We start from the raw sequence: 11,015 nt of genomic DNA, 5'->3' as shown, positions 1-11,015 counted from the left end.
GATAATGAACCACAGATTACTCAGTCAATTTACCCAACCGGTGGGTTATTTCGACTGTAGACTTTGTAATGTATCATTTATCAATTCCTAGTAAGTAGATACTAGCCTCGGTGAGATTTTGTAATTGTAGAAACATTACTTCCAAGATCTAGCCGAGAAGGCATTGCGCAGGCGTGCGGATCTGCTTGGCGAAGGGGAGTGACGTGTGAAGACCTCAGAGAAATTCACTCACTGAACTTCCAGTAGAGGAATTCAAGCAGCCGCTGTCCGTTGTAGGTTACGATATGGTGGATGGTTCTAGGTGAAGTAACGCTTTTTTTCACGGTTCTACTGGCTTTTACGGGAAGAAAACAACATTCGAAGACATTTCAATAGGCGACCAGAACCGATGGGGACGTTATGTCGTTGGAGTTACGCGGGTGGATTTGGTTGTTTTAGTTGAGAAGAAGGAAAGTGTTGCGCTCGGAGCAACAGCGGTGGGATTAAACATGCTGACACCGATTTTAGCATACTTGTTATCGGTTCTCCTGCTGTGTCGGATAGCGCTCTCTCAATACTCCAGCGACCAGTGTAGTTGGAAGGGCAGGTGAGAGTTCTTCTTTATGACTTTCATTATTTCATGAACCGCTTGTTCATAATGGTGTAATTGAAAAGGAGCTGTGCAGACGAACTATTTGTAGGCTACCATTTAGATTTGAATGCTTCGTTTTGTGGAACTTAAAGTTACAGGACGGTGAATGCGTCCGTGTTTTTATCCAAGGCCGACTGGTGAAGAGATTGTTATAATGTAATAAACTAAATGGAGAAGGAGTTATCCATTCTCTCCTGAGAGGTGAATTACACAAATGTTTCCCTCTTACTGAGTGATCACCTTGAGTCAGGTCTGTGGAATGCTACTTCTGTCACGGACTCCATGCGCGGATATTTATTTCTCTTTATTTCATGTTCACAACATGATTAGTGATTTTGAGAGTATTACTTTAAAACAAAATCTAATTATATTTTAAAGCATTCATATTCAACTGAAATGTAGCCTTTTCTTTCAACCCGAAGCGTTCTAATATGGAACACTTTTAGGATCACGTTTAATGGAGATGTATATACATTGTTTCATGAATAAACACAGTGATAGCCTAGCTACCCTGCATCAGTTAAAGTACAGTTTGAGGTGGCTCCTCACGACGTCTATAACAGGCTACCTCGTATACATTTCTAAATCTCAACTGAGCACACAAGGCAACTTTTCCCTTTCGGTTCTTACTTCCCTCCACTTGTTATAAAATTCTAGTCACTCTTTCTAGAAGCAACAACAAGGCTTAAATAGTGATATAGTAAGAGGCTTTAGTACTTGATTTGGGCACCTCGTGAAGTTTGACACTTTGTTAATGCCTCTAATATTTTACTTATTTTATTTAACCTTTATTTAACTAGGCAAATCAGTTTAAGAACAAATTCTTATTTACAATGATGGCCTACCAAAATTCAAAAGGTCTCCTGCGGGGGCTTGGATTAAAAATAAATAAAATAAGAATATAGGACCAAACACACATCACGACAAGCGACACCTCAACAGTACATAAAGAGAGACCTAAGACAACAACATAGCATGGCAGCAACACATGACAACACATGACATTATGCTCAATGTAGGTATTAAATTACTGCTGGTGATAGGCCGTCATTGTAAATAAGCATTTGTTCTTAACTGACTTGCCTAGTTAAATAAATAATAAAAAATAAATGCTGATGCTATAGAGGTAAAAACATTGTCATCATAAATCATCTATTACAGACAATCTAGAGGGTTAAATCATCTATTACAGACAATCTAGTGGGTTAAATCATCTATTACAGACAATCTAGTGGGTTAAATCATCTATTACAGACAATCTAGTGGGTTAAATCATCTATTACAGACAATCTAGTGGGTTAAATCATCTATTACAGACTACCTCATTTTGTTTACCTGCCGGCCCCAGCCTGGAACTCAGGTCCTGTACGTACCTAACTGACCAGCTCTGCCCATTCTCCACCATTTACCCGTTGTTGTCTTAGCTCTCCTGATCAACACCTGTGATTACTTTATGCCTCTCTCTAATGTCAGTATGCCTTGTCTACTGCTGTCTTGCCTAGTTCTTATTGTTTTATTTCACTGTAGATCCCTCAGTCCCCCTCAAAATGCCTTAGATAGCTCTTTCGTCCCACCCCACACACATGCGGAGACCACACCTAGCTTAACTGATGCCTCCAGAGACGAAACCTCTCTCATCGTCACTCAACGCCTAGGTTTAACTCCACTGTACTCACATCCTACCATACCCGTGTCTGTACATTATGCCTTGAATCTATTCTACCACGCCCAGAAATCTGCTCTTTTTATTCTCTGTTCCGAACGCACTAGACGACCAGTTCTTATAGCCTTTAGCCGGACCCTTATCCCACTCCTCCTCTGTTCTTCTGGTGATGTAGAGGTTAACCCAGGCCCTGTAGCCCCCCAGTAATACACCTATTCCCCAGGCGCTATCATTTGTTGACTTCTGTAACCGTAAAAGCCTTGGTTTCATGCATGTTAACATCAGAAGCCTCCTCCTTTACTGCTTGAGCACACTCTGCCAACCCGGATGTCCTAGCTGTGTCTGAATCCTTGCTTAGGAAGGCCACCAAAAATTCTGAAATTTCCTAACTACAACATTTTCCGCCAAGATAGAACTGCCAAAGGGGGTGGAGTTGCAATCTACTGAAGAGATAGCCTGCCGAGTTCTGTCATGCCATCCAGGTCTGTGCCCAAACAGTTTGAGCTTCTACTTTTAAAAATCCACCTTTACAGAAATAAGTCTCTCACTGTTGCCGCTTGTTACAGACCCCCCTCAGCCCCCAGCTGTGCCCTGGACACCATATGTGAATTAATCACCCGCCATGTATCTTCAGAGTTTGTGCTGTTAGGTGACCTAAACTGGGATGTGCTTAACACCCCGGCCGTCCTACAATCTAAACTAGATGCCCTCAATCTCACAAAAATTATCATGGAACTTACCAGGTAAAACCATAAATCCGTAAACACGGGCACCCTCATAGATATCATCCTGACCAACCTGCCCTCTAAATACACCTCTGCTGTCTTCAACCAGGATCTCAGCGATCACTGCCTCATAGCCTGCGTCCGTAATGGATCCGTGGTCAAACGACCATCCCTCATCACTGTCAAACGCTCCCTAAAGCACTTCAGCGATCAGGCCTTTCTAATCGACCTGGCCCGGGTATCCTGGAAGGATATTGCCCTCATTCTGTCAGTAGAGGATGACTGGTTATTCTTTTAAAGTGCCTTCCTCACCATCTTAAAAAAGCATGCCCCATTCAATTTTTTTAAAACTAAGAACAGATATAGCCCCTGGTTCACTCCAGACATGACTGCCCTTGACCAGCACAAAAACATCCTGTATACATCCAATATACACAGGCAGTTAGGAAAGCAAAGGCTAGCTTTTTCAAATAGAAATTTGCATCCTGTAGCATAAGCTCCTAAAGGTTCTGGGACACTGTAAAGTCCATGGACAATAAGAGCACCTCCTCCCAGCTGCCCACTGCACTGAGGCTAGGTAACACTGTCACCACCGATAAATCCACAATAATTGAGAATTTCAATAACATTTTTCTACGGCTGGCCATGCTTTCCACCTGGCTACCCCTACCCCGGTCAACAGCCCTGCACCCCCCACAGCAACTTGCCCAAGCCTCCCCCATTTCTCCTTCATCCAAATCCAGATAGCTGATGTTCTGAAAGAGCTGCAAAATCTGGACCCCTACAAATCAGCCGGGCTAGACAATCTGGACCCTCTCTTTCTAAAATGATCTGCCGAAATTGTTGCAACCCCTATTACTAGCCTGTTCAACCTCTCTTTCGTATCGTCTGAGATCCCTAAAGATTGGAATCCTGCCGCGGTCATCCCCCTCTTCAAAGGGGGAGACACCCTAGACCCAAACTGTTACAGACCTATATCTATCCTACCCTGCCTTTCTAAAGTCTTCGAAAGCCAAGTTAACAAACAGATCACCGACCATTTTGAATCCCACCGTACCTTCTCCCCTATGCAATCTGGTTTCTGAGCTGGTCATGGGTGCACCTCAGCCACGCACAAGGTCCTAAACGATATCATTACTGCCATCAATAAGAGACATTACTGTGCAGCCGTATTCATCGACCTGGCCAAGGCTTTCGACTCTGTCAATCACCGTATTCTTATCGGCAGACTCAACAGCCTTGGTTTCTCAAATGATTGCCTCGCCTGGTTCACCAACTACTTCTTAGAAAGAGTTCAGTGTGTCAAATCGGAGGGCCTGTTGTCCGGACCTCTGGCAGTCTCTATGGGGGTACCACAGGGTTCAATTCTCGGGCCGACTCTTTTCTCTGTATACATCAATGATGTATACAGTGTCTACTTACACATTCATTTTCTGCACATCTATCACTCCAGTGTTTAATTGCTAAATTGTAATTATTTTGCCACTATGGCCTATTTATTGCCTTACCTCCCTACTCTTCTACCTTTGCACACACTGTATATAGATTTTTCTATTGTGTTATTGACTGTACGTTTGTTTGTGTAACTCTGTGTTGTTTGTGTCTCTTTGCTTTATCTTGGCCAGGTCACAGCTGTAAATGAGAAACTTGTTCTCAACTGGCCTACCTGGTGAAATAATAAATAAATAAAACCTAGTGGGTGAAATTGGGTGAATATCCAATTGGGTGAAGTGCAGTGCCATGAAGAGAAAGAGGTTTCCTCTTCTAAGCCAGCCGAGGAGTAGTCTTAATAAGCAGTTACTTTGAGCCTGTACCAATGAATCTGTTGCTCATTACTTCTCCTCTCAGCTAATCTCTTCTAATTACATGCAGACTAGAGACGGTGGAAGAGTTAAACGGAGTTAATTAAAGAGAATGTGGTGAGGAGAGGAGAGGCTGGTCGGGTTATGATGATCAACATGTGCCCTCCTCTGGTCCTCACATCAATGGGCCTTATTCATATTTCACCATCTCCTTTTCATTTTCAATTGGGTCGTTCCTACCAAGAACATCAAACCACCAGTCTGTTGCTGTTGGCATGGCACCCATATGGTAATAGAAGTATGCTGCTAGTTTACTGCTTTATAGCTTGTCTTTGCTTTGAACGACAGATTTGGGCCTAGTCTAGGACTTCAGATTATGAATGATATGAACGACAGATTTGGGCCTAGTCTAGGACTTCAGATTATAAATTATATGAACGACAGATTTGGGCCTGGTCTAGGACTTCAGATTATAAATTATATGAACGACAGATTTGGGCCTGGTCTAGGACTTCAGATTATAAATTATATGAATGACAGATTTGGGCCTAGTCTAGGACTTCAGATTATAAATTATATGAACGACAGATTTGGGCCTGGTCTAGGACTTCAGATTATAAATGATATGAACGACAGATTTGGGCCTGGTCTAGGACTTCAGATTATAAATTATATGAACGACAGACTTGGGCCTAGTCTAGGACTTCAGATTATAAATGATATGAACGACAGATTTGGGCCTAGTCTAGGACTTCAGATTATAAATTATATGAACGACAGATTTGGGCCTAGTCTAGGACTTCAGATTATAAATGATATGAACGACAGATTTGGGCCTAGTCTAGGACTTCAGATTATAAATTATATGAACGACAGATTTGGGCCTAGTCTAGGACTTCAGATTATAAATTATATGAACAACAGACTTGGGCCTAGTCTAGGACTTCAGATTATAAATTATATTAACGAAAGACTTGAGCCTAGTCTAGGACTTCAGATTAATTATATGAACGAAAGACTTGAGCCTAGTCTAAGACTTCAACAATTATGCATTACATTCTGTGTTAGCATCCCAAATGGTTCCCTATTCCCTTAGAGAGCCCTGTGGGTCCTAGTCATGACTAGTGCACTATATAGGGAATAAGGTTATGGGCACTGGTCATGACTAGTGCACTATATAGGGAATAGGGTTATGGGTCCTGGTCATGACTAGTGCACTATATAGGGAATAGGGTTATGGGTCCTGGTCATGACTAGTGCACTATATAGGGAATAGGGTTATGGGTCCTGGTCATGACTAGTGCACTATATAGGGAATAGGGTTATGGGTCCTGGTCATGACTAGTGCACTATATAGGGAATAGGGTTATGGGTCCTGGTCATGACTAGTGCACTAAATAGGGAATAGGGTTATGGGTCCTGGTCATGACTAGTGCACTATATAGGGAATAGGGTTTCATTTTAGACACTGACTGTCACTGTGTGTATGTATAGTGAGTGGTTTGGTGGTGCTGTCTGTCTGGCGCCAGGGGGTCAGTCCTGTCCAGAGTGCTGCCCGGACAAGTCTCTTCCAGTCCTTTTGTCCCGGCAGCAAGGGGAGGTTTGGCTGATTGACCTGCATTCAGCAGAGGCTCCTGGCAGCCTGGTTACTGTTGCTGCCGTTGGTTGTCTAAGTCAACTCTACTGTGTCCCAAATGGCATCCTATTCCCTATACAGTGTACTACCTTTGACCAGGGCCTATGGCACTATATAGGGACTAGGGTGTAATTTGGGATGTAGCCTGTGAGTCTGTCCCTCTCCTCTCCATTCATCCAGTTCTGTCTCTAGACCCCCCCCTCCTCTCTCCCGAACCTGAGGCAGCCTGCCAGCCAGTCAGTCGTGTGTTGCCAGAGCGCTGAGCCCAGAAGGAACAATGTGCCACAAGACGTGTGTGTTGGGGCGGAGGTCAGTTGAGCCATGTCGAGGCAGGGCGGCTCGTGACTGGTCATGCTGCCGGCCGTGTGCAGCGCACGGAGACGCGAGAGTCTTAACACTTTGTCTAAGGATGTTAAACCACCACCACCAGGCAACACACACTTAGCCTATTCCCTACATAGTGCACTAATTTTGACCCGGGCCCCTATTCCCTATATAGTGCACTACTTTTGACCTGGGCCACTATTCCGTACATAGTGCACTACTTTAGACCAGAGCCTTATATAGGGAACAGGGTTCCATTTGAAGCACAGAGCTGCAGTCTGTAGTCGACCTGTTGAGTATGATGGGAGGCAGGACATGATCACGTGAAGAGCTGCTGTCTGTAGTCGACCTGTTGAGTATGACGGGAGGCAGGACATGATCACGTGAAGAGCTGCTGTCTGTAGTCGACCTGTTGAGTATGACGGGAGGCAGGACATGATCACGTGAAGAGCTGCTGTCTGTAGTCGACCTGTTGAGTATGACGGGAGGCAGGACATGATCACGTGAAGAGCTGCTGTCTGTAGTCGACCTGTTGAGTATGACGGGAGGCAGGACATGATCACGTGAAGAGCTGCTGTCTGTAGTCGACCTGTTGAGTATGATGGGAGGCAGGACATGATCACGTGAAGAGCTGCAGTCTGTAGTCGACCTGTTGAGTATGACGGGAGGCAGGACATGATCACGTGAAGAGCTGCTGTCTGTAGTCGACCTGTTGAGTATGACGGGAGGCAGGACATGATCACGTGAAGAGCTGCTGTCTGTAGTCGACCTGTTGAGTATGACGGGAGGCAGGACATGATCACGTGAAGAGCTGCTGTCTGTAGTCGACCTGTTGAGTATGAGGGGAGGCAGGACATGATCACGTGAAGAGCTGCAGTCTGTAGTCGACCTGTTGAGTATGAGGGGAGGCAGGACATGATCACGTGAAGAGCTGCTGTCTGTAGTCGACCTGTTGAGTATGACGGGAGGCAGGACATGATCACGTGAAGAGCTGCTGTCTGTAGTCGACCTGTTGAGTATGATGGGAGGCAGGACATGATCACGTGAAGAGCTGCTGTCTGTAGTCGACCTGTTGAGTATGACGGGAGGCAGGACATGATCACGTGAAGAGCTGCAGTCTGTAGTCGACCTGTTGAGTATGATGGGAGGCAGGACATGATCACGTGAAGAGCTGCTGTCTGTAGTCGACCTGTTGAGTATGAGGGGAGGCAGGACATGATCACGTGAAGAGCTGCAGTCTGTAGTCGACCTGTTGAGTATGACGGGAGGCAGGACATGATCACGTGAAGAGCTGCTGTCTGTAGTCGACCTGTTGAGTATGACGGGAGGCAGGACATGATCACGTGAAGAGCTGCAGTCTGTAGTCGACCTGTTGAGTATGACGGGAGGCAGGACATGATCACGTGAATAGCTGCTGTCTGTAGTCGACCTGTTGAGTATGATGGGAGGCAGGACATGATCACGTGAAGAGCTGCAGTCTGTAGTCGACCTGTTGAGTATGACGGGAGGCAGGACATGATCACGTGAAGAGCTGCAGTCTGTAGTCGACCTGTTGAGTATGACGGGAGGCAGGACATGATCACGTGAATAGCTGCTGTCTGTAGTCGACCTGTTGAGTATGATGGGAGGCAGGACATGATCACGTGAAGAGCTGCAGTCTGTAGTCGACCTGTTGAGTATGACGGGAGGCAGGACATGATCACGTGAAGAGCTGCATTCTGTAGTCGACCTGTTGAGTATGACGGGAGGCAGGACATGATCACGTGAAGAGCTGCAGTCTGTAGTCGACCTGTTGAGTATGACGGGAGGCAGGACATGTTCACGTGAAGAGCTGCAGTCTGTAGTCGACCTGTTGAGTATGACGGGAGGCAGGACATGATCACGTGAAGAGCTGCTGTCTGTAGTCGACCTGTTGAGTATGACGGGAGGCAGGACATGATCACGTGAAGAGCTGCTGTCTGTAGTCGACCTGTTGAGTATGACGGTAGGCAGGACATGATCACGTGAAGAGCTGCAGTCTGTAGTCGACCTGTTGAGTATGACGGGAGGCAGGACATGATCACGTGAAGAGCTGCTGTCTGTAGTCGACCTGTTGAGTATGACGGGAGGCAGGACATGATCACGTGAAGAGCTGCTGTCTGTAGTCGACCTGTTGAGTATGACGTTAGGCAGGACATGATCACGTGAAGAGCTGCAGTCTGTAGTCGACCTGTTGAGTATGACGGGAGGCAGGACATGATCACGTGAAGAGCTGCTGTCTGTAGTCGACCTGTTGAGTATGACGTTAGGCAGGACATGATCACGTGAAGAGCTGCAGTCTGTAGTCGACCTGTTGAGTATGACGGGAGGCAGGACATGATCACGTGAAGAGCTGCAGTCTGTAGTCGACCTGTTGAGTATGACGGGAGGCAGGACATGATCACGTGAAGAGCTGCAGTCTGTAGTCGACCTGTTGAGTATGACGGGAGGCAGGACATGATCACGTGAAGAGCTGCAGTCTGTAGTCGACCTGTTGAGTATGACGGGAGGCAGGACATGATCACGTGAAGAGCTGCTGTCTGTAGTCGACCTGTTGAGTATGACGGGAGGCAGGACATGATCACGTGAAGAGCTGCAGTCTGTAGTCGACCTGTTGAGTATGACGGGAGGCAGGACATGATCACGTGAAGAGCTGCAGTCTGTAGTCGACCTGTTGAGTATGACGGGAGGCAGGACATGATCACGTGAAGAGCTGCAGTCTGTAGTCGACCTGTTGAGTATGACGGGAGGCAGGACATGATCACGTGAAGAGCTGCAGTCTGTAGTCGACCTGTTGAGTATGACGGGAGGCAGGACATGATCACGTGAAGAGCTGCAGTCTGTAGTCGACCTGTTGAGTATGACGGGAGGCAGGACATGATCACGTGAAGAGCTGCAGTCTGTAGTCGACCTGTTGAGTATGACGGGAGGCAGGACATGATCACGTGAAGAGCTGCAGTCTGTAGTCGACCTGTTGAGTATGACGGGAGGCAGGACATGATCACGTGAAGAGCTGCAGTCTGTAGTCGACCTGTTGAGTATGACGGGAGGCAGGACATGATCACGTGAAGAGCTGCAGTCTGTAGTCGACCTGTTGAGTATGACGGGAGGCAGGACATGATCACGTGAAGAGCTGCAGTCTGTAGTCGACCTGTTGAGTATGACGGGAGGCAGGACATGATCACGTGAAGAGCTGCAGTCTGTAGTCGACCTGTTGAGTATGACGGGAGGCAGGACATGATCACGTGAAGAGCTGCAGTCTGTAGTCGACCTGTTGAGTATGACGGGAGGCAGGACATGATCACGTGAAGAGCTGCAGTCTGTAGTCGACCTGTTGAGTATGACGGGAGGCAGGACATGATCACGTGAAGAGCTGCAGTCTGTAGTCGACCTGTTGAGTATGACGGGAGGCAGGACATGATCACGTGAAGAGCTGCAGTCTGTAGTCGACCTGTTGAGTATGACGGGAGGCAGGACATGATCACGTGAAGAGCTGCAGTCTGTAGTCGACCTGTTGAGTATGACGGGAGGCAGGACATGATCACGTGAAGAGCTGCAGTCTGTAGTCGACCTGTTGAGTATGACGGGAGGCAGGACATGATCACGTGAAGAGCTGCAGTCTGTAGTCGACCTGTTGAGTATGACGGGAGGCAGGACATGATCACGTGAAGAGCTGCAGTCTGTAGTCGACCTGTTGAGTATGACGGGAGGCAGGACATGATCACGTGAAGAGCTGCAGTCTGTAGTCGACCTGTTGAGTATGACGGGAGGCAGGACATGATCACGTGAAGAGCTGCAGTCTGTAGTCGACCTGTTGAGTATGACGGGAGGCAGGACATGATCACGTGAAGAGCTGCAGTCTGTAGTCGACCTGTTGAGTATGACGGGAGGCAGGACATGATCACGTGAAGAGCTGCAGTCTGTAGTCGACCTGTTGAGTATGACGGGAGGCAGGACATGATCACGTGAAGAGCTGCAGTCTGTAGTCGACCTGTTGAGTATGACGGGAGGCAGGACATGATCACGTGAAGAGCTGCAGTCTGTAGTCGACCTGTTGAGTATGACGGGAGGCAGGACATGATCACGTGAAGAGCTGCAGTCTGTAGTCGACCTGTTGAGTATGACGGGAGGCAGGACATGATCACGTGAAGAGCTGCAGTCTGTAGTCGACCTGTTGAGTATGACGGGAGGCAGGACATGATCACGTGAAGAGCTG

General features: G+C 47.0%; 1 protein-coding gene across 2 annotated transcripts in view; it reads left to right on the top strand.

Annotated features, from left to right (window-relative positions):
- The first annotated feature begins 221 nt into the window (after positions 1–221).
- metrnla (meteorin like, glial cell differentiation regulator a) overlaps positions 222–11,015 on the top strand; it is a 32,693-nt gene continuing 21,899 nt past the window's right edge. Inside the window, exon 1 of one of the 2 annotated variants that reach the window (XM_071397597.1) lies at positions 222–586. In XM_071397597.1, coding sequence (XP_071253698.1) covers positions 489–586 — 98 coding nt within the window. In that variant the 5' untranslated portion in view covers positions 222–488. The remainder of the gene's footprint in view (positions 587–11,015) is intronic. The other variant, XR_011674657.1, reaches the window with a different exon arrangement.

Source organism: Salvelinus alpinus, chromosome 1 (genome assembly GCF_045679555.1).
Source record: "Salvelinus alpinus chromosome 1, SLU_Salpinus.1, whole genome shotgun sequence".
In the NCBI taxonomy this organism is placed as follows: domain Eukaryota; kingdom Metazoa; phylum Chordata; class Actinopteri; order Salmoniformes; family Salmonidae; genus Salvelinus; species Salvelinus alpinus.
The sequence above is the reverse complement of the archived record's forward strand: the minus strand, read 5'-3'. Positions and strand labels throughout refer to the sequence as shown.